This window comes from Puma concolor, chromosome B2 (assembly GCF_028749965.1).
Source record: "Puma concolor isolate L17-30 chromosome B2, mPumCon1.1.hap2, whole genome shotgun sequence".
NCBI lineage: Eukaryota > Metazoa > Chordata > Mammalia > Carnivora > Felidae > Puma > Puma concolor.
The window spans coordinates 30,641,395-30,664,589 of record NC_141671.1 but is presented as its reverse complement, the minus strand read 5'-3'; the positions used below and the strand labels follow the sequence as shown (position 1 = coordinate 30,664,589).

At 47.8% G+C, this 23,195-nt stretch overlaps 2 protein-coding genes and 1 pseudogene across 2 annotated transcripts in view; 1 reads left to right on the top strand and 2 right to left on the bottom strand.

Moving 5' to 3' along the window:
- LOC112853766 (class I histocompatibility antigen, Gogo-B*0103 alpha chain-like) overlaps nt 1-23,195 on the top strand; it is a 112,149-nt gene that overhangs the window by 60,604 nt on the left and 28,350 nt on the right. The window lies entirely within an intron of this gene.
- Nucleotides 4,006-11,046, bottom strand: LOC147580838 (uncharacterized). Its single transcript, XM_086705972.1, has 3 exons — nt 9,722-11,046; nt 7,783-8,272; nt 4,006-4,072 (listed from the first exon to the last, which is right to left on the bottom strand). Exons 1-3 carry the CDS (start codon nt 10,809-10,811, stop codon nt 4,006-4,008), a joined length of 1,647 nt encoding a protein of 548 aa, XP_086562098.1. The 5' UTR covers nt 10,812-11,046.
- On the bottom strand, nt 8,582-9,256 carry LOC147580839 (uncharacterized; annotated as a pseudogene).

The following is a 23,195-nucleotide window of genomic DNA, read 5'->3' as shown; positions in this document are numbered from 1 at the left end:
AAGAGTAATTATACTTAGAGGAAAAAAGGAATCATGTAGTGGGGAATAAGAGGGACTTAATGGTTTCATGTGGAGGGTGTACTTCCAGAAATCTCCCACTCTGGCACATTGTCATTCTCCACCCATACACACACCCATGGGCCCACATCCCCCTACTCTCCACATACAGGCAAGATCTTTGCGAAGTCTACTCAGCATTGCATTGCCCTGGCCCAGCTCCAGGTGGAGCAGAACTTGCCAGCCATTGCCATCCACTGTAGGATGCCCCGGGAGGAGAGGTGAGTGAGAGATGGAAAGATGTCTTGTGTCCTTGGGAGGAAATGAGACCCATGAGATAAAGGTCTGTGAACATGTTTATGGTTGTCTTTCTGAGAAACAAACATGTTATGATTGTCTTTTTGGTACCAGTAGTTTAAAGGTCTTCAATAACGAATTCTTGTGGCCAGCAACCTATGTGGCCAAGGCATGGACATTAAGCAGGTGAACTCTGCCATCAACTACCACCGGCCTGGCGATTCCCACACCTACCTGCATCGGGTAAGCTGCACACCCACACGGACCTCCCAGTGTCCTCTCCCAGCCCCTGATTTCCTATGTCTTCGTACATTACACCCTCGTCCCTCCTTTTGGGTGTCTTCCTACTTTGGGGTCTTCCAGTGCTACCCTCTGTCCCCTTCCAGGAGGCCTGAGCAGGCCAGTTCCCCCAAGGGCTTGGCCATCACATTTGTGTCAGGTGAAAACATCCTCAGTGAGGTGCAGGGTCACACTGAGGGCAGTAGTAGTGAGCTGCCTGATGAGATGGACGTTTCCTCCTCCAGTGAGTATTGATCCCATGAAATTGGTTCCTCCAACTGTTCAGAGTCTCCTTGTTCCTTAGAGACTTTGTCTTGAACCATGTAGTCCAGAGAATGGTGCCTGATGCCTAATGGGTGCCTGACAAGTATATGTGTCCCAACCTTGATGCCATCTTGGGATGTTTTCTTCATTTCTATGTCCGGTCCCTTTCCTCTCTCATTCAATTAATTTTTTTTTTTGCACCTCAGTCTCTCCTCTGTCCCCACACACCACACGAACACCTGCATGTATAGGGGTTTGTGCTTCTGCCAGTCTCACTTAGCCTTCCCATGCCTTATTGTAACTGTGCATGTTTTCTCTGCAGTTGCAGCCATGGGAGAGGACGCACCATTTCACAGAGCCTGATGCAGGTCTCACACCCACAAGCCAGGAGATCATACATGACCTGAGCTGAAATCAAGAGTCGGATGCCCAACTGACTTACCTACCCAGGCACCCCTAAGGTTTATACTCCCTAATTAATTTCTTTTAAAAAATATTTTTAACTTTGAATATAGTTGGAAAACACAATTACATTAGTTTCGGGTGTTCAAAAATTGACTCAACTTCTGTACACATTTTCTTTTTTTGAGAGAGAAACAGCCAGAGCAGGAAAGAGAGTCAGGGAGGGAGGGAGAGGGAGAGAGAGAGAGAGAGACAGAGAGAGAGAGAGAGAGAGAGAGAGAGAGAGAGAGAGAGAATGAATAAGAGAATCTCAAGCAGGCTGATTCCTGCGGGGCTGGATCCCATGATCCTGGGACCATGAGCGGAGAACCCACTGCCACCCAGGGGCCCTTCACCCTCTGTCTACACCATGCTGTGCTCACCAGAGTGTAGCTGCCACCTGTCACCAGACGGTGATGTTACAGTATCACTGATGATATTCCCTGTGCTGTGCCTTTTGTTCCTATGACCTGTTCCTTCCATAACTGGAGCCTGTGTCTCCCACTCCCCTCACCCACTGTGCCCATCCTCCCAACCTTCTTCCCTCTGACAGTCGTCAGTGAGTTCTCTGTATTTATAGGTCTGATTCTGCTGTTTGCTTGTCTATTTATTCATTTGTCTTTTTTTGTAAGTTCCACATATGAGTGAGATCATATGGTACTTGTCTTTCTCAATCTGATTTCTTTCACTTAGCAGACACACTGCCCCGTTTGTCCATCCATGTTGTCACAAGTGGCAAGATCTCATCCTTCTTGTGGCCGCATAATATTCTAGTGTGTGTGTATATATGTGTGTGTATATACCACACATCTTCCTTAGCCATTTGCCTGTGGGGGGAACACAGGTTGTATCCTTGTTGCTTTTGAAAATTACCTAACTCACTGAACATCATTTGGGATGTGGGCGCCCCCTGGTGTCCACAACCCTGTCCAGGTGCTGGAGCTGAAGGAGACCCTAGGGAGGGCCTGGCTGAGGAGGAGAAAGACAGCTGGGTCTTGTCTCCTTGGCCTTGTGGCCGCAGGTGGGGTGGAAGGTAAGGGGACACCCCCTCCCTCACCCCACTGCTCTGCTCTCAGGTGGATTCTGACTGAGAAACCTGAGTGGGGTCTGGACTGTAAGCTGGGTAGAGATGTCTGAGCAGAAGCCTGGGCTTTAGTGGGGAAAGGAAGAAGTTTCTGAGCAGCCCTGGACTCCACAGGGGTCAGGCTCAGGGGTGAGGTGTGATTGCAGGAGAGGAGAGCTCAGGAGTCCGTGCCATTGCTGAGGTGTCTGTGTCCCTGTGCACCTCCTCCAGTCCCGTGATGGTGATACAGGGAAAACCGAAAAGTAGAAACACTTCCTTGGACTCCTACTTCTAAATGTTTCAAAACTCAGCGAAACAAAAATCATTTCTGATGTGGAAATAGCATCTAAATGTCTATACAATGCTCCTTAGTGTGGACATGCATACTCGCAGTTTGTGTGTGGACCCTGCATCAGTCTCTGGGCCGACAGCACTGAATCTGCTAGGGATTCTCTCTCTCTCCCTCCCTTTCCCTCTCTTTTTGCCCCTTCCCTGCTTGTGTACTCTCTCTGTCTCTCAAAAAAATAAATAAACCTTAAAAATAAAAGAATTTGTGTTTTCACTTTTAGGGGGGTGAACACCCAAGAGTGCAATTATTGGATTATATGATGAGTCATTATGTTGTAAACCTGAAAAGAATGGAACAGTGTGTGTAAGCTACACTCAAATAATAAGAAAAAAAGAGAATTAGAAATATTAGAGAACCCTTTGGAAAGGAAGACACGAAATGTCACACACCTATATTGGTAATAAATAAACACAAAGAAAATGAGAGTGTGGAATATGTAGAGAGACAGTTCCTAAAGGTGTGGTGATGAGAGGATTGCAAAGCAGGGGGCTAAGACTCTCCAGGAGCCAAAACCTCGGTCCCCTGGCTCAAGCCTCTTTGATTTTTGCAAATTGTTGACAACAGCAAGTAAATACAACACAGTATTTGGCCTCTTGACAGGTCATGTACCTGCAGTGTTTTCCATACTGGGTCATGAAGGAACCAGAAGGAACATTCTTATCCCCAAGGTGGCTCCCGGATGATGTCCTTTTGGAGAGAACCAGCACTCCCAGTGGCTTTCTGTCCTGGGAATGAAACTTCTTTCAGTTTCTTGCTGCTTTGTCCCTTTCCTTCAGGACGTTCTTATGGTGCCTCTGGCTGGTTGTTCTCCAGCATCTCCCCCTTTCTGTCTGTATACGATGGACTGTAGGAGGACATTGCATAACCTGAACTGTCGGTCGGTACGTTGACAGGCTCGTCATCTCTGGCACAGACTGTACATGCAAAGATAAATACATTGCATGTTAAGGCAAACAGAATAGCAGTAGAGAAGCTAAATATCTTAACATGCTCTATCGGGTTTAATTTTCCTCATCCCTCTGATATACTTTCTAAGATCTTAGATCTGGATAACATGCCCAGATTGGTTTTGAAAGTCTCATAGATCTCTGCTTGCAGATGTTGAATGTCCATAGACACATTAGATTGTCAGAGCAAGTGTCTCTAACATCATTCCAAGGAAATTTAGTGTTATTAAACGATAATGGGGTTACACATATTGATGTAGTGTTCCAATCACATTTTAATGATATTTGTCTTTGTAGCTCAGTAATTGATCTCCCAGCAGCATCACACAGTCTGTTGTAGGCCTGCAATCTCACTGGACAGTCGACTGTCAATATCCCGCTGTGTCTTCCAAAATTGGAGTATTTCTCATGCCATTGTTGCACAAATTGTAGTGTCTGCACAGATTGGGGCAACAAGACAGCCGCAGTAGCTGCGGCTGCAACACAGCAATAATGCCTATGAGAGCTGCAACAAGCATTCCAGCAAACCGTCGGGATCCATGAAGAGCTCGCCATAGAGCGTGGTCCATCAGATACATTTCTGAACAATGTTGCAGTGGTCGAGACATGCAAAGCGGCACCCACAGGCCAGGGCGTGCTCTAAGTAAATATAAGCTTTCCGGTGACAGAGTATAGAGTATAGAATTGTTAAGACAACATTTATATGTATAATGAGCAGTTAACACAGATTATAAGGGCCTCAGAATTATTCCAAACTCTCTGTCCTTTTAATAGTATGCATGGCAAACGGACACAAGCCCGTATGTACTAGGTACTATTGATCGTGAAAGATAAAGTAGAAATGTTGCTGGAGCTGTTTTTATACTATGTGCCCTTGCAGGTATGGAAAGGGTGGGGGTCAGCAGTTAATTTCCATAGATGCTTTTGTAAGGGTCCTGGTTGTAAATGAGGACTGGACGCAGAAAATCCCCCACTGTGCCAAACAATTGAGCCATTACCAGTGTTGAGGATAGTATGATTATGAACACCCCATGGTAGATTTTGTAACGAATTTTTTTTTATTTTTTTTTTATTTTTTTTAATTTTTTTTAAATTTTTTTTTCAACGTTTATTTATTTTTGGGACAGAGAGAGACAGAGCATGAACAGGGGAGGGGCAGAGAGAGAGGGAGACACAGAATCGGAAACAGGCTCCAGGCTCTGAGCCATCAGCCCAGAGCGCGACGCGGGGCTCGAACTCACGGACCGCGAGATCGTGACCTGGCTGAAGTCGGACGCTTAACCGACTGCGCCACCCAGGCGCCCCTGTAACGAATTTTTAATGCAAGCTGAGACCATAGGGCTCCAATCAATGATGCTTCCATAGGAAGTATTTAAAAGAACTCACCCTATCTCCCCTCTAAATGCCTCCTAAGTCACCCATCTGTCCCATTCTGACAATGTACAAGTAGCACAAGACGGAAGCATTGGAGGAGTGTCATTAATTGTAAGATTGGAGCCAATCAGAGAATGGGCGGATAGTATGAACACATGTTTGTGTTGGGTCCCATTTTTAATAATAGAGAGCCATGCTGGAAGCTTACTTTTGACGCAGTGTTTCCCATAATGAAAACACAGGAGGACCTTCAATCCCTATAGTATAATCATCCATAATAGTACCTTCTTCATTTGGCCTATGTGGTCTTCTGTTGTCAAATGCCCCAGGTGTCCATTCAGTGTCATTTGTATATACCAGCATGGGGGAGTCATACCAATTGAGTCATATCCTGACTGAGAGGTAGATGAGGGATATAAGTCCAGGAAGTGTAGTTACCAGTGCTTACTGTAGTAGTATAACCGCGACCATCGCAGGGAAGAGGTGAGCAGGAGTTTGTGGGCTGCAAGTCTGCATCAATATTTTTTCAACATCATGTGTCAACCTCTTAACTTATCCCCAAGTGGGAGGCTGAGCCACCTCATGTACCTCGGAAGAGGGTGTGGTGCATTGGGCACAATTATCAGTTTCTGGATGGACATTCTGCGAAACTCTTTGACTAGTGGAGTCATGTTGAATTGATGTCACTTGGACTGGCTCATGCCTGGATATCAAGTCGTGACTGGGTAACCACTGGTAGCCTTGATCCATAGAGACATAAGCCTACCATTTGCCCCACACAACAACCTCTCCCTTTTCCCAGTGCCCCTTCTCATCTTTCCAACATACCAGCTGATAAACAGGGGTGGCTTTTTGCCTGTGCCAGTGTACCTCAGCAGCAGGACATGTATGGGGTCCTTGTGTGTCCAAGAAGTTTAAAGTATATAAGGCACAGTGTAATTGGTCCCATGGTGTAGGTCTAAGTCCTTCTTCTTTTACCCCTTTTGGTTTAATTAACATAATTTTAAGTACCTGATGAGTGCATTCTATGATCCCTTGACCTTGAGGGTTATAGGGAATGCCAGTAAGAGGAGTAATTTGTTGGGCTGCGAAGAAGCGGGCTACCTTATGAGATACATATGCAGGGCCATTATCAGTTTTAATGCATTGTGGGATACCTAGAATTGCAAAGGTTTCAAGAAAATGGGCAATAATGTGCATAGCCTTTTCTCTGGTACATTCCGTGGCCCAGATCTGGAGAAGGTATCCACAGTAACACGCACATAAGGGAGTTTACCAAAAGCTGCGATATGGGTAACATCAGATGGCCAACGTTCACTTGCCTGTAGTCCACGAGGATTCACTCCAGAGGTGTATGGAGCCACAGTGAGGAGCTCGCAAGAAAGATGGGCACAAACAATATCTTTTGACTGAGCATGTGTTACAGTGTGTCTATGTGCAAGTCCTCGGGCATTACTATGGTGAAGCATATGCTCCTGTTGTGTCATCGTAAAGAGCCTTGTAATAAGTCATCAGCAATGGAATTTCCTGAGGCTAATGGGCCAGGAAGGTTAGAATGACTGTGAATATGAATTATATATAAAGGTGTTGCTTTTGCCATATTAATTCTTGTAAATGCAAAAACAGATGATGTAATTCATTTCATGGAACAATATGTGCGGTTTCAATATTTCGGACTGTGGGCTGTTATGCCCAGAATTCATGATCCCCAAAGACCACTAGGGAGCCGAGTCCAATGCAAAAGCAAAGAGCCTTTATTCGAGCTAGCTCGAGCTCAATCCCCTACCTGCACCGACGCAGCGGTGAGATACCAGGGAAAGAGGGAGAGTTTCAAAAGGACAAATGTTTTATTGGAGCCTGGGGGCAGTTGGTGAGGTAATGGCTATGGCCTCAGCCGATTGGCTGGGGAAGGATCCTGGGGAAGGGTCCGAGTCCTGTTAGGCAGGTGAGGGGGGGGTTACTCAAGGGGAGGAGGTGTGGTCAAGGTGAAGGACACAGAACAAGATGGAGTCAGCTGGCGTAGGCCCGCCCTTTCATTCCCCCCTTGTCATGTAGCTTAGGGACCCAATCATGGGACCGGCTGCATTTATGGTGACAAGGGGAACAGAGTTTGGAGGTTTACGCAAAGTTCTGGGAACCAAGTGTCCCTGGGGTGGCTCTGGGACGTCTGATTAAGTATTGTCCCCAAGCTGGTGTCTATGATCTGCCAGGTGATGTTTTGGGGGGCGTGGGGACTCCCGGCAGCATGAGCAATGACAAGCAGTTAACAGAGTTACCAATATTAGGTAGGTCAAATGTGCTGTAGCTTGAGCTTGAGCGGGTTGTGTTGGTCCCGACTGATGGCCCATCGCGTGACAACGTCCTTCTGGATCGAGGAGAGGTCCGCTGGCTGAGCGTGGGTGTGATGGACCCAGGTCGTGATGCCGTCTACCTTGAGAGCTGTGGGGGTTGTCAACACCACGATGTAGGGTCCCTTCCAGCGCGGCTCGAGAGTCTCTCGGTGGTGCCTCTTGACGTAGACCCAGTCTCCCGGCCTGTACTGATGAGGTGTCGCGATCGGGCCAGCCTCGTAGATGGCACGGAGGCGCAGCCAAATGTTCTTGTGCGCCCTCTGGAGCCCGCTCAAGGAAAGAAAAAGTTCTTGATCTTTAAACTCAGCAATAAGTTCAGCTCGAAGGCTGGGAATAACAGGGGGTGGCCTGCCAAACATAATCTCGTAGGGAGTAAAACCCAGAGTGTAAGGAGTGTTTCTAACCCCGTAAAGGGCGTACGGTAGGAGAGTCACCCAGTCCCCTCCAGTCTCCATGGTTAATTTGGTAAGGATCTCTTTTAGGGTTCTATTCATTCTTTCTACCTGTCCTGAGCTCTGGGGCCTATAAGCACAATGTAATTTCCAGTTTGCCCCCACCGCCTTGGCTACTGCCTGTGTTACCTGCGAGATAAAAGCTGGTCCATTGTCTGATCCTACCATGGCAGGAAAACCATACCTGAGTAAGATGTCTTCTAGTAGCTTCTTAGCCACCGTCTGAGCCGTTTCATGCTTGGTTGGGTATGCCTCCACCCAGCCAGAGAAGGTGTCTGTAAATACCAGGTCCTCGTGTAGTGCCTCGTCGAAGATGGTGGGTGAATTTTTGAATCCCTGAGGTAGCCGTGTCCAGGTGAGTTGCCCATTGTAGCCTTCCTCCAGATCATGCCACTCGAAGGCGAACAAGGGTTGGCTCTGGGGTGCCAACGGCAGACTGAAGAAGGCGTCCTTTAAATCTAGTACAGTATACCAGACCCTGGAGGGCGCCAAGCAACTCAAGAGAGTATATGGGTTGGGAACAGTTGGGTGTATGTCCGTGACCCTCTTATTTACTTCCCGGAGGTCTTGTACCGGTCGGTAGTCATTTGTGTGAGGCTTTTTGACCGGCAGTAGGGGGGTGTTCCAGGCAGACTGGCAAGGAACTAGTACCCCTAGGCTTCATAGTCTCCGGATGTGTGGCTGGATCCCCTTCCGGGCCTCCTGAGACATGGGGTATTGTTTGATCCTTACCGGACTCTCTCCTGGCTTGAGCTCTACAAGGACTGGGGTCCTATGAGGGGCTAGTCCCATCCCCCCCCCGTCTCTGCCCAAACCGAGGGGAATTCTTGTAGCCATCTGTCTATATTATCCTCTCTCGGGAGCGCCTCCTGGTGGAGGAGGTATTCATCCCCCAGTTTCATGGTCAGGACCTGGATGGGGTGGCCCTTGCCATCGGTGACCTGAGGCCCCCCTTGTCTGAAAGTTATCTGAGCTCCAATCTTGGTCAGTAAGTCCCGTCCTAACAGCGGGTAGGGGCATTCTGGTATTACCATAAAGGAGTGGGATACCCGGCCCGTTCCCAAATCTACTGTTCTTCGGGTAGTCCATGAATATTGGCTCATACCAGTTGCCCCTTGTACCCAGGACTTCTTGTTGGCTAGTTTTCCTTGTGGGGTGCGGAGGACCGAATGTTGTGCTCCGGTGTCGACAAGGAAGTCAATAGGGGTCCCCTCCACTTTAAGAGTTACCCTGGGTTCGGGGAGAGGGTCCGAACCCCGACTCCCCTAATCACTTAGTTCATCTAGCTCTAGGACTTTTACTCGATCAGTCTTGCTTCCCTTCCCGCCGGCCCTTTTTGGACAATCTCGGGCCCAATGCCCTATCTCCTTGCAGTATGCACACTGATCCTTCTGCAGCCTCTGCTTCCCCCTCCTTGGTGGTTCCTTTACCTTTTCTTGCATCGTCTGCCAGCTAACGGAGACGGCGGTCTCGTTCCTCGGGGAAGTCAGCAGTGGTAGCTAGTAGTATTCTGGCCAGGTCTCGAGTCTGCTTACTGCTGGCAGCCGCCATGGCGCGAGCCTGCTTGTCCTCAGGAGGCTCCCGGTTATTATATACCTTTTCGGCTACCACCAGTAAGTCCTGCAGACTTTTTTCTCCTAGTCTATCTATTTTCTGTAATTTTCTCCTAATGTCTTTGGCCGATTGGTTTACAAAGGCCATGATAACAGCTGCCTTGCTTTCCGGAGCCTCTGGATCCATGGGGGTATAGGTACGGAATGCCTCCATGATCCGTTCTAAAAAGGCAGCCGGAGATTCATCTTTTCCCTGTTGTACATTTCCTACCTTGGCCAAATTGGTTGGCTTTCTAGCAGCCATTCGGAGACCCCCCCTTAGAGTCTGGCGGTAGACCCGGAGCCTCTCCTTACCTTCTGCCGTGTTGAAATCCCACTGGGGCCGAGTTAAGGGGAAGGAGGCATCTATCTGAGCCTGGTTGGTGGTGGGATTCCCGTCTGCGCCTGGAACTAGTTTCCGGGCCCCACTGAGGATTCTTTCTCTTTCTTCAGTCGTGAACAGGACCTGCAAAAGCTGCTGGCAATCATCCCACGTGGGCTGATGGGTAAAAAGAACAGAGTCTAATAAATCAATAAGCCCTGCCGGTTTCTCGGAAAACTTAGGATTCTGAGCTTTCCAATTGTAGAGGTCACTAGTGGCGAAAGGCCAATAGTGATGGCGCTGATTCCCCTCCGCGTCTGGGGGTCCGGTGGCTCGCAGGGGCAGAATAGTGGAGTCGGCGGCGGAGGCGGATTGCCCCCTCTGAGCCCTTTGTCTGGTAAAGGGCGGGCTTCCCCCTGGAGCGTTTCCGCCTCCCGCTCTCGCTCTCGGAACAGCGTCTGCCTCCCCCGGAGGGGGAGGATGGTGTTCTTCCGGCATCCTAGAGGGGTTATACGGGGGAGGAAAAATTAATTCTTCTTCAGTACCCCCCTGTAGGACAGGGTAGAGGGGTGCTGAAGGCTGGGTAAGACTTTTCCTCTTCTCTGTCTCCTGCAAAGCAAGAATGGGTTTTGGCTCCGGAGGGAGCAGGGTTAGGAAGGGCTTAAGCCAAGAGGGTGGGTCTTCTACAAGGTCCTGCCAAATGATAATGTAAGGGAGCTGATCAAGATGGCCCGTCTTAGGCTGAGAGATGATACTCCTGACTCGGTGGATGGTAGGGAGGTCGAAGGTCCCCTCTGGTGGCCATCCGACATTGAAAGTTGGCCACTCGCTAGAACAAAAAAACTGCAACCGACCCTTTCGGACTTCCACACTGAGGTTGTTAGCTCTTCCCCTCACATCCTTAAAGTGATCAATCATAATACTTAGAGGAGTAGTCTGAGTCTGTCCCATAACGTCCGTCCAGTAAGTCCACAGAACAAAACAGAGAAACACAAAAACAGACAAACAGAGGGCCCCTAGAAAGTCTTCCAACTCCATGGAAGCAAAACTGCAAGCTAGCTTAGACCTTTGAGGGGATTCCATGTCCCTCCAAAACCGATGAGGGGATTCCACGTCCCTCCAAAACCGATGAGGGGATTCCACGTCCCTCCAAAGACGACGGCCTCACGCCGACCAGCGGGAGCGACCCGCCTCGTCTCAGACCTTTGAGGGGATTCCACGTCCCTCCAGAAGGGAGAATCGGAACGTCTTCCGAAACTCCCGGCCCGTGGTCCTCCAGTGCGTCCACTTAGACCGCGTTGGGCACTACCAGAATTCCAGAAATGAGCTCACACAGAAAAGACAGAACAAACAGACACTAACCGTGACCAGTCAGGCTCTCCGGGTCGGGGGTCCCTGGGGGTTCTTGGGGATCCCGGGCCGAGCCCCCAAATGTTATGCCCAGAATTCATGATCCCCAAAGACCACTAGGGAGCCGAGTCCGATGCAAAAGCAAAGAGCCTTTATTCGAGCTAGCTCGAGCTCAATCCCCTACCTGCACCGACGCAGCGGTGAGATACCAGGGAAAGAGAGCGAGTTTCAAAAGGACAAAGGTTTTATTGGGGCCTGGGGGCAGTTGGTGAGGTAATGGCTATGGCCTCAGCCGATTGGCTGGGGAAGGGTGCTGGGGAAGGGTCGAGTCCTGTTAGGCAGGTGAGGGGGGGTTACTCAAGGGGAGGAGGTGTGGTCAAGGTGAAGGACACAGAACAAGATGGAGTCGGCTGGCGTAGGCCCGCCCTTTCATGGGCCACACATATTGTGAATCTGTCACAATATTTAGGGAGGCAGGTACAAGATGCGACAATTCTATAACGGCTGCTAATTCAGCCTTTTGGGTAGATGTATAGGGTGTCTGCCAGGCCTTAGAGATAGGACCGTGTATAGAGGCTCTACCGTGACCATTTCCATCTCTAAAATATGTGTCAGCATCTGCTAAAGGCTGGTCTCGAATTCTCTGGCCAAATCTATGATGTAGCTTTGAGAAATGACAAAATTTGGTCCCTTGGATAGTGATTGTCTAATTTCCCTACGTAATCGGACAAGGCTATTTGCGTTTGTATATTAGTTTGGTAAGCCATATCAATTTGTTGATATGATAAAGGAATAATTATAGAGGAGGGATCACCACCATTAAGCACACGTAGTTGGGATTGGCCTCTCCAAATTATATTCCTAATTTTATTCAGATATATGGTAAGAAGTTTAGTGTCCTTTTTTGGTAAAAACAGCCATTCAGTGATTCCCCCATCCTGCAGTAAGACCGCAGTGGAGAATGTGGAGTAGGAAAAATCAATAATTGAAGAGGAACATTAAGTCAAATCCGAGTGAGCTGACAATTCTCAATATGATTTTTAATCCATTGTAGGTCAGCCGCTGCCTCTTTTGTGAGGACTCTATAGCTGTTAAGGTTGGGATCACGGGCTAATGTTCCGAAAAGATGAGATAAGCTAGAAGTTGGGATTCCCAAAGCAGGTCGCAACCAATTTATATCTTCTAGTAACTTCTGGAAATCATTTAAAGTTTTTAAATTATCTCGGCATCTTTATACTTTTGGGGGAAAGATGGTTGCTTTGTGAATTTTTGCACCAAGATAAAGGAAGGGATCTTGGGTTTGCACCTTATCCTCCGCTATTATTAGGCCTTTTTGGGTAACGATAATCTAGCAGCTTGATAAAGATCTTCTACCTGTGTAGGCATTTCTGCTGCAAAAAGAATATCATCCATGTAATGGATATTCAACACCTGTGGAAACTGAATGCCTAATTGTGAAAGCTGCGGATTAGCAAAATGCTGACACATAGTAGGGCTATTAAGCATATCTTGAGGAAGCACTTTGCATTGATAGCGTTGCACAGGAACCATATGACTGTATGAAGGTACAGAAAAAGCAAATTTTTCTCTCTCATCTGGCTGTAGTAGAATTGTGAAAAAACAACCTTTCAAATCTACTATAATTAATGACCAGTTCTGAGGAATCATAGTAGCGGATGGGAGCTCAGGTTGCAAAGGTCCCATAAGTTATATAACCTTCTTTACCTTCCTTAAGTCCGTTAACATTCTCCATTTCCCAGATCTTTTTTTTATCACAAGCACCCGAGAATTCCATGGACTGGTGGACATTTCTATATGACCGGCATCCAATTGTTCTTGCACTAATTGCTCTAAAGCCTCTAATTTCTTTTTTGGAAGGGGCCACTGTTCCACCCACACCAGGGCAGTCGTTAACCATTTTAATGGTAAGGCATAATGTTGTTCAGGATAGTGGCCCTTACACTAAATTTGAATTCTGTACAGGATATCCCAGTTCCACATAAGGAGGCCACATTTCAGCAGTAATTGGCTTCATATGCCCATTTTCTTGTTGTCCAAGCCCTTTTACTGGATGATAGTTCATTTTGGACATCATATTGGTCGCAGCAGGGGAAACATAAGGAATATTAATATATGCTCCCCATTGACTTCATAGGTCTTTTCCCCACAGATTAGTAGCTCTGTCAGTAACATAAGGCTGGATAGTAGCAGCCTGGCCTTCGGGCCCTTTACATAGAAAAATTTCAACATTCTGTGGGGTATCAGTAGCTTTTCCTACACCTGTATATACTGTGGATACAGGACAAAGTGGCCAATTCTTGGGCCAAAACTTAGAAGCAATGATGGTGACGTCAGCTCCTGAGTCTACCAGGCCAGTAAACAATTTTCCGTTAATTTGTAAGGTCATCTCAGGCCTTCCGTCCTTTAGAAACATTTGCCAAGATACGGGATTGCCAGTAGGTCCAAACCCTCCCTGCCGTTCTATCGTCATGGAATTTAAAGCAATGTAATTAGTTGAGCAATGGGATCTCCTGCCATGACACAGTAAGGAACAGAAGTACTAACCATTCTTAAAATTTCATCCTTAAAATCAACATCTATAATTCCTAAGTGGACATGAACTCCCTTGGATATAAGACACTTGGTCCAGTAAGAAGGCCAAGGGACCCTAAAGGAAGAGGGCCATAAATCCCAGTTTTAACCTTATAAATTCCCATGGCAGATTCCAGGACCAGGGAATCTGGGGCTGGGATATCTAATGCAGAGCACCGTCCTGTGTCCTGGAGGGGGTCATGGACAGATTTGCATGAAGAGTCTCTTTGCTCACAGGATAACAATGTAGAATCTGATTCCCCATATTGTTTACATTAGGGCTTTGTGTGTGTGTGTGTGTGGCGGGGGTCGGATTATCCCTTTTCCCCATGGAGATGTCAGGGGAGCTCCTTTCTTATGGAATTTAGATCCACATTGATTTGCAAAGTGACAGCCTTTATTGAATGGGGCACATAAGCCAAGAGGTTTAGTATTTCCTTCTGGTGGCCAAGGGGTATCACAGCAATTGTTAGATCTCTAGGACTCAGCTGTGGACAATCCTTTTTATAATGTCCCCATCTGCCACAGCGAAGACACTTGGACTGTTTGCAAGGTCCAGTGCCTTGAATAGCCCCTGTCAGTAGCCCCATTTTATAGGTCTCTGGGCCAATATCTTGACACACCTTTAAATAATCAGTTAAATCACCTCCTTGAGCCTTCACAGGTCATAAAGTTTGCTGGCATTCCTTATTAGCATTATCAAAAGCCAGCAGCTATAAGAGATCAGGTAAGCCCGCTGATAACATCCTTTAGTCCCAGGATGAAATCTACATGGCTCCTTAGGACTCTGTTTAACTTGAACAAAAGAGGGTGTAGCCTGTCCTGGGGGAGCTATTTTCTCCCAGGCACCAAGGCAGCAAAATCTAACTTGTATCGCGGCTTGATCATCATACTGAAGCTGAACCTGTATGCCAAACCATTGTCCAGTCTGGTAAGTTGTTCTCCGGTAATAGGCACAGGAGCATTGGTGGTGGCATCACGCCAGGCCTGTATCTGTGCTTCTTCATCCCACCAAGTTCTAAACTGCAAAAATTCAGAAGCACTTAGGACAGTGCGACCTAGGACCCCCCCAGTCCCATGGAATGAGTCGCTCTGAATTTGCTAAAGCAGACACCAATCCCAACGTATAAGGGGAATTAACACTATGTTGCGTGCAAGCCCGTTTCAAATCCTTAATGACCTTAAAACTTAAAGGTAATGATGATCAAGTCGTTGCCCTCCCTGAGGATATTGCTGATGAGGAGGAATTTGGGTAATGTTGACAGGATAAGCTGCAGCCATACTAGCCATTAATTCAGTGTCCCCCGCAGGCTTAGCTTGTTGAAGCATCTGCATCATGGGGGAAACAGGAACTGTGATGCTCCGAGCAGAAGTATCAAGGTTTTTTGAATAAGCGGAACATTTAGTTTGCTCAACAGGATCCGCCGGCTCAGGACCCTGGGGCAGTGCGGGAGGCAGGTGTCCGGAGGCTTGAGATGCAACTATCTCTGGGCCATTAACCCGGGAAGCCCTTAGGTTTCTGTCCCTCAGGTGGTGGGCCTAGGGGCTGGGCTCCCAGTCCTCATTATCCACAAGCTCATTATCACTTTCAGCCAGTAGTGGTTGCAAGGACTAATGCCCCCTTCTTCCCTGGATTCTGACTGCAAGGGCTGCAAAGCCAGGGAAATTAAATTACATAAAGACAATAGGGAGAGAGGGATTACTTTTTCTTTTGATGAGCTGAGGGCAAAGCACCTAAGACCAAATTCCACAGTTTCTGATTCAAAGCATTTTTCCCAGAGGGCGTAAACCAGTAACAATGTTTCTTTACCAAATAAAACAAATCCTCAAACACTGAACAGTTCACTTCTACCCCTGAGCTCTTTAATAAAGTCTGCAAGAGCTAAATATGTGAGTCCTAACTAGATAAGGTAGAATTCCCCATACTTACCCTGCAGAAATCCTGAAGGGTGAGCTTCCTGGCTCCAAAGTCCCCTTCGGTTCCTGTGGCACTTCTTCAGCAGTGTGGCAAACGTCCACCTTCAGGTCCCCGTTCTGGCGCCAGCTGTAGAGAGACAGGGTCTGAAGGTGCCGTGAGTCAGCAGGGGGCTGACTCTCCAGGAGCCAAAGCACCGGTCTCCTGGCTCAAGCCTCTTTTATTTTTGCAAATTGTCTGATAACAGCGAGCACATACAACATAGTATCTGGCATCTTGACAGGCCATGCGCCTGCAGTGTATTCTATACTGGGTCATGAGTACATCTGGCACCAGACAAAACATTCTTATCCCAGGCCTGATGCCCATACTATGTCCTTCTGGAGAGAGCGAGCAGTCCAGGCGGCCTTCTGTCCTGGGAATGAAACTGCTTTCAGTTTCTTGCTGTTCTGTCCCTTTCCTTCCGGACATTCTTACGGTGCCTCCTGCTACTTGTTTTCCACCAGAATAAAAAAGTGGACCAAAACCTAGTATCTTCAACTTGGCAAAGGTAAAAGTAGGTGAGGAGAGTGTCCAACAGAGGGTCAGGAAAATACACCGTCATAAAGGATAATGGGAGTGATGACTGGTATAAAAATTTTCAAGGGTTCTGCAAAATGTCTCCACAATTGAAGTGTGCTGATACTGTGACATAGACATTCTCTTTTAGGAGTTCAAGCTTTTTAAAAGTTTTTTATTTCTTTATTTTGAGAAAAATGAGAAAGAGTGCACGCAGGATTGGGGAGAGGGGCAGAGAGAGGGAGAGGAGAGAGAATCCCAAGCAGTCCCACAACAGGCTGGGTCTCAGGAACCCGGAGATCATGAACTGAGCTGAAATCAAGAGGCTCATGCTTACCAGACTAAGCCACACAGGTAGGAGTTTATCCTAAGGAGATAATCACATGTGTTCTCAAACATATATTTTCAGGGGGGCGCCTGGGTGACTCAGTTGGTTAAGTGCCAGACTTCGGCTCAGGCCATGATCTCAAGATTTGTGAGTGTGAGCCCAGTTCAGGCTCTGTGCTGATAGCTCAGAGCCTGGAACCTGCCTTGGATTCTGTGTCTCTCCCTCTTTCTGCCTCACCCGTTTTCATGCTTTGTCTCTCAAAAATAAATAAACCTTAAAAAACTTCAACACTAGGGCTCCTGGGTGGCTCAGTTGGTTAAGCCTCTGACTTCAGTTCAGGTCAGGATCTCATGGTTTGTGAGTTCGAGCCCCACATCAGGGCTCTGTGCTGACAGCATGGAGCCTGCAGCCTGTTTCAGATTCTGTGCCACCCCCCACCCCCAATCCTCCCCAACTCATGCTATGTCTGTCTCTCTCTCAAAAGTAAATAAACGTTAACAAATTTTTTTTTTTAAACTTCAACACTATATTTTCAGGGAAGTTTCTTGAATTGTGGTTTATAAAAACAAAGAATGGAACTATATCTAGTGCTAGAATCAATATGATAACGATAAGTATAAGTAGTGGAATATGTCTCAGGCATTATCCCCATGTGATGTACACAGAGGGTCAAAGTTAATCATCAAAGCAAACCCATGAGGCACCCCCTAGGGGATCCCTTTGTACACACAGGGAGAGGGAGACTCAGGGAGGATAAGTAATGGAACCAGGGTTCAATCCAGAATGTTTGCACTCAGAGGCTTTGTCGACTTGTCTTTCTTTGGCTCTCTGTCCATCGGGAGGTGGGTATGAGTGTGCACTCCATGCAAGTGAACTGTTGCAACGTTCCAGAACGTTCTGCGATGGGAGGCTGGTAGGCTCAGAGCCTAAGAGGACATTAAGAGACAGTGGGACTTGCGTGCTCAAATCACAGTAAAGCCCATCATCCTGTGTACATCGTACATCTCGAGGCTTCCAGAGGCTGCTGACTCCAGCTGACTCCAGAGGTAAATCGAAGAAAAAGCATGAGCCCCTGGTGACACAACACTGGCACTGTCCCGTGGGAGGTGGGCATTAGCAGAAATGATAAGAAAATGTAAGTCACTCCTGAAGTGAGTGTGTGTGGAGAAAGGTCAGGATATCCCGAGGACAGATGACAAGAGACCTAACAGGTCCCCAGTCACTAGAATCAATCATGTCTACAGAGTGTAAGAAGCATATGGCATATGGAACAGAATCGGAACCACACACAATGGTGAACAATCCTAGAACAAGAAAGAGCTCTGGGAAGTTAAAATGATGACTCTAGAAATGAATAATTTAGTCCATAATGTGGATGATTACAGTTGTACTTCCCCGAAATAGTACAGTCAGGAGGTGAAGGCAGCAGGAGAGAGGACCTGTTTGGTTCTTAAAATTTGTTTCTAAAAATTTCAAGAATATTTCTCAGAGTTGACAGGGAGCAACGCATATGTTGAAAGTCCTACCCAAGTTCTTAACTAGAGTGGATGACAAGAGACCCACACGAAGACACGTCACAATGAAATGTCAGGAGGACGGTAGAGGAGCAGACACCTCGGAAACTCCAGACACAACAACACAGAACTGGCAGTTGGGAGACATGACCCACGGTCCCCAAGTCCCAAGGACAACTGTGACCAGCACAGAGTCTCCATCCTGTCACAGTGGGAATCAGGGTGAGGGTAGCCCAAAGGCACGGCAGATGTTTAGAGTGTCAGTGTCTACTTTCCACGTTCCCTCCATGGGATACCACTAGGCAAAGGGGAAAATGATGGAGAAAAGCAAAAGATGGGAGTGTGTGGGATCCAGGCAACAGGGGGCCAGAAGGAGAGAGGCAGAGGGCACCCAGGCTGAGCTGAGGGGGTCTGGCTGTCAGCCCTGTCGCAGGTGTGCAGGCATCCCGTCCACATGGGGCAGGACTGAGGGTTGCGGGACAGGCGTCTGCACAGACATGAGGTGGAATAGTGGATGGGCTCGAATAGATTCATGAAGATTTACCCGGGGGAGCTCGGGAAGGATTTAAATGAGAACAACAGACACTAAGCAAATGAAGGATAAGATATGTATTTATTTCGGGAAAATAATAAGATGAGTCAGGAAAGGTAAAGTAATCATAGTCTACTAAATGCTCAGTTGTGAGTAGCACTTAACGGTCATACAAATGCAAACAGTGCACAGTGAGCTAATCAAAGGTATACAATAATTATACGGGGCATATGGGAGAGTGTGAAAGAGCAAATTCAGTAAAGATGATGCATAAACCTGAAAACCAGAGAATGGGTGCAAGAAGCAGGCTATTTAGAGGCACAGAAGCAATAATCAGAGAATCGGCTGAAAGAACTAGTGCGGGTGGTCTCGGAGATTCAGGAAAGGGGGACATAGAAGTTTGGGGACACCTGACTTGACCTCAAGTACTGCAGAAGTATTAGACTTTTTAAAACTCTGTGTCTCTATCCATTTGCTAAATACAACATGGTGGGTGACAAACGGAGTCAGGAAAGTTCTGCACAGAGGCCATAGAGATGGGGCAGGAGTTGTCAGAGTCATGGAAACAAGCGTTGAATTTTTATGGGAGGATTTTGTTTGGATTTCTTTAGTTGTGTTTCATGTTTTTGCATAGGAGTCAGGACAGCATGTTTGTATGGGGAACTGCTGAGCCAGCAGAGAGGGGGAAATGGATGATGCAGGTGCCCAAATGGAGGGGCAGCCTGAGACAGGAGGGGCGCCTCCACCATCACTTGGAAGGTGAGGACACAGGTGCAGATGGGCGAGAGGGTAGGGAGGAGGTGTACTTCTCATCTAAGTGAGAAACAAAGGAGCTCATCACCTTAGGGAGGGGAGCAGGGAGGGGTGCAAGAGACTGAGGAGGGGGGAGGAAGTGAGAAGCAGCCCTCTCAGGAGGGGGACAGTGAGCTGACTGGGGAAATGGCATCTGGAGAGAGGAGGGCTGGGACCCCTGAGCTCTGTTCTCATCACCTTAGAGATAGAGAGAGTTCCAGCAACAAGAGCATCTATCATAGACTAGGAGAAAATGCAGCAAAGTAGCTCAGGTTTGAGAATTACCATCCTTTTTACTTCGTCCTCATTCGCTTTTCTCATTTTATAATTATTCTACTGGGAATATACATCACCTCATATATATTGTACATCATACATACACATTATAGCCAGTTTATACATGTTTCTTTACACTTTAGAAAGGAAGGAGATGGTAGGAAATTCAGCAGCTCAGGACACAGAGCTGGGGTGGGCGGGCGAGGGGGACTGGGCCTGCCTGTCTGCACCCTGGGCAGGGGACTCACAGAGACTTTGCTCCATTTCTCAGGACCCTGCCTCTGGGGGTGGGAGGGTGGGGGCAAGCAGGATCTTTCTCGTGCTTCTGGGGTGTGCTCCTGGGGTGTGCTCCTTTATTCATATATTACTATCTTGTCAGTTTAAATACTTTCTAGATGATGGGTTTTGTATGTTACATGGCATATTAAGCTATTCTCATGGGAGTACTTGTCCATACAATCAAGCCCACCTGCTTCAGAAATGAAAATTCAAAGGCGAAATAGTTCAGGGAAAAGACGATTGGTCCTAAAGTAGAAGATCAGAACCCGAGTCTTGATTAATGGTCTGAGGATGATCTTTCAAGTGTTAGGGATTTTAAACTAGTTTATGTTTTGAAAACATCACTCCAGCACATATGAGGGAACCAGCAGATAATCACAAATATCCAAATATAAAGATGTAATCTGGTAATCCCTCATCCCCCCAGTCATCCAAATTCTCTCCCCAAAATACATCACAATGAGTCATTTCTCCTTTCTCCTACCCCCCCCCCCAAATACATCTGTGCATATATGTCTACTGTTCGTTTATAAAGAAGTTCAGGCCAGAGACTGGGAGAGGATATTTACAAATCACATGTCTGATAAAGGACTTGTTTTAGAACACCCATAAAACCCTTAAAAAGCAACAATAAGCCAACTACTCATTAAAAAAATGAGCAAACACCTAAGCAGACAGCTCACCAAGAACATATACTCCTGGGGAATAAGCACATGAGAAGGTGCTCACAGCAAGTGTCATTAGGGAAATGCAAAGGGAACAACAGTGATCTGCCATCGCACTCCTGTCAGAATGGCAGGAATCCAAGTGCTAACCAGGACTTGGAGCAACAGAAAGCCTCAGACACTAATGGCAGGAATACAAAGTAGCACAGTCACTGTGGGCATCAGTCAGCAGTTTCTTGTAAAGCCAAACACGGACTAAGCATGGGAGCTGCTGATACCTCTCTGAGGTATTTACCCAACTCATTAGACAACTCATGTCTACACAACAACCTGCATGCACATTTTCATAGTGGGACAGCCTGTATCTCCGGGCTGCACATCCTGACTTCCTTCCAACACTACTTCATGCAAAGGGACAAAGCATAAAAAGGAACTTCACAGGGAGAATCTGGGCAAGACAACCTTAGCCAAGGGGTGAAGGCTAACTTCATCAGTGATGACCAAGTGATCACTGTATGCTCTTGATATGTTGTGTTGAGAATGGCCCGTCCAGTTGTGGTCTTCCCAAGCCCATAGCTTTGGGCAGCCTAATTCACAATGAGGGATAGTCTACAATGTACCTGAAAGTTCTCCTCAAACATAAAAAGAAAAAAAAAAAAAAAAAAAAAGGAAAGTCTGAGAAATGGTCACAGCCTGAGGAGCCTGAAGGAGATAGGAGTGGCCTATCTTGGATGGGATCTTGGAAGAGAAAACAAACCAATAAAACAAATCCTGTGTGGAGTTCAGTAGTAGGAATGATGAGTATTGCCTCATCATCTATGGTAAATGCATGAGGTTCAGGGTGGTTTTAACTACAGGGCAACCGAGTGTGGGGCAAACAGGGACTCTGCGCTAACTTTGTAATTCTCTGTAAATCTCAAACTATTCTAAAATAAAACAGTTTCTTTTTTACAGTAGCCCTCAGACAAGTACTAGGTCCAGGAGGAAAAACTGTCTACTTTTCAGTTTTCCTGGGTTGTTCAAGGGCCTGGAGAGAGGGGTTGTGGGGAGGATGGAGGGAAACTACAGACACAGGATAGGACTCAAGGATCTCCTCTCCTCTGCTCCCTGCCCCACCCCTGCACCTGCCCCCAGGGCTGCTAAGAAGGCGCCTTCATCCCCCACCCCCCCTTCCCTCCCTGCTCAGCCTGACTCAGCTCAGCCCAGTCCTCTCCCCTGGTGTTGCAGAACTGGAGAGCGGCAGCGCTCCCGTGTGGCCACAGGGATGATGACAGAAAACCCGAGTTCCCTTTGGGGTTCTCCCCAGGGGCCTAATGGGCCCTTGACCCTGGCATCCCTGTCAGGTGTTCCTGCTTCTGCTTCCAGAGCTACAGGATCCTCCTCCAGGGAACCAAGTCTGGATTTTCCATTCCTAAGATGTGGTTGAAGAAGGGCAGGAGGAGGAGGCGGGTAATGACCTGGAATCTGGGGAGACTCCTGGAGAAGTGAGCAGAGGTAGGAAATTGTGACATTAGGGGATGAAGGACAACAAGAGTGCAGGAGGAGGAACCAGGGACCAGAGGTCAGGGGAATGGTCATCTTAGGGACTCTCCCCTTAGGGGGAGGAGGGGTTCTGTCTGGAAGAGGCACGGGGGCAACTGGGTGGGGCCATGGTGGACGGCTCTGTTTTGCACCTGATGGTCATTACACAGGAGTCAGCTCTGTAATTGGTCCGGAAACTGTACTCAGGTTTAGGCATTTTTCCATACTTACAATAGGAATAGTTCGAACATCCCGGAATGAAGGGGAAAGAAGAGAGGGGAGGTGGTTAAGGGGCTCCCTTTCTTCCAGAGCAAGACCCCCTTTTGCTGGGGAGGCAGGGAGAGGCAAGGAACTGAGAGGAGGGGCAGCAAGGTCTGTGCAACCTGAAGGGACCTTGTTCTAATACTAGAGTTTCTGGATCCCACTCCCTGGGCTAGGATTTCACAGCCACCTGACATCCACCCCTGTGTCACCTGGAGACATTCTCTCTTTGTGAACACGGGGAACCACTCCTCCAGGAGGAGCATTCCCAGGGCCTCCAACAGGGAGGTGCCCAGCAGCTGGGGCCATGGAGGCTGCACTCCTGGAGCTCAGAGACAGGATGTGGGGTGCAGGCTGGACACTGCAGGGGCTACAAGGATATGAGCCATGAGTCAGGCCCAGGCTTCTGCCTACCATTTCCCCCAGGACCCAAATGTGTCCCATCCCTGCTTCCCAGGCCTGCAGGACCGAGGCATCTCAACACCATGCCCAAGATTGACAGGGGGAAGCCCCTGTGCCAGGGGGTCAGACCTCCACATTTGGAACCTAGAGGGTGGCCCCCTCCCCCACCTAGAGGGCACAGGACCCTGGCTTGCTGCCTCTTCTTCCCCTTGGTGCACCCTTGAAACAGAGTCTTGGTGCAACCTCGAAACCCAGACTGCTGTCTGGGTCCCTCAGGCCTGGCTTCCTGTCTCTACAAACTGTGAAATCACAACCTCTGTTTCTGTTGCATCTGCAGACCTTAGATTGTCATTTCTGTACCTTGTCACTCAGGTACAGAGAATTCGGACCTCCCTGTGGTTGCCTCTGTAATCCATGACAACCCAGGGGTTTGATGTGTGTTCTAATTTCCAAATCTAATTTCCAAATATTTGGGGATTGTC

Bases quoted from the DNA above. Each gene is read 5' to 3' on its own strand.
- LOC147580838 (XM_086705972.1), bottom strand. From the start codon at position 10,811: ATGGAATCCCCTCAAAGGTCTAAGCTAGCTTGCAGTTTTGCTTCCATG. The intron at 8,273-9,721 runs GTAAGGAGAGGC...ATACTGTACTAG, and splicing joins GGATTTCAACACGGCAGAAG to ATTTAAAGGACGCCTTCTTC. The intron at 4,073-7,782 runs GTACGCCCTTTA...CAATCTGTGCAG, and splicing joins GACTGGGTGACTCTCCTACC to ACACTACAATTTGTGCAACA.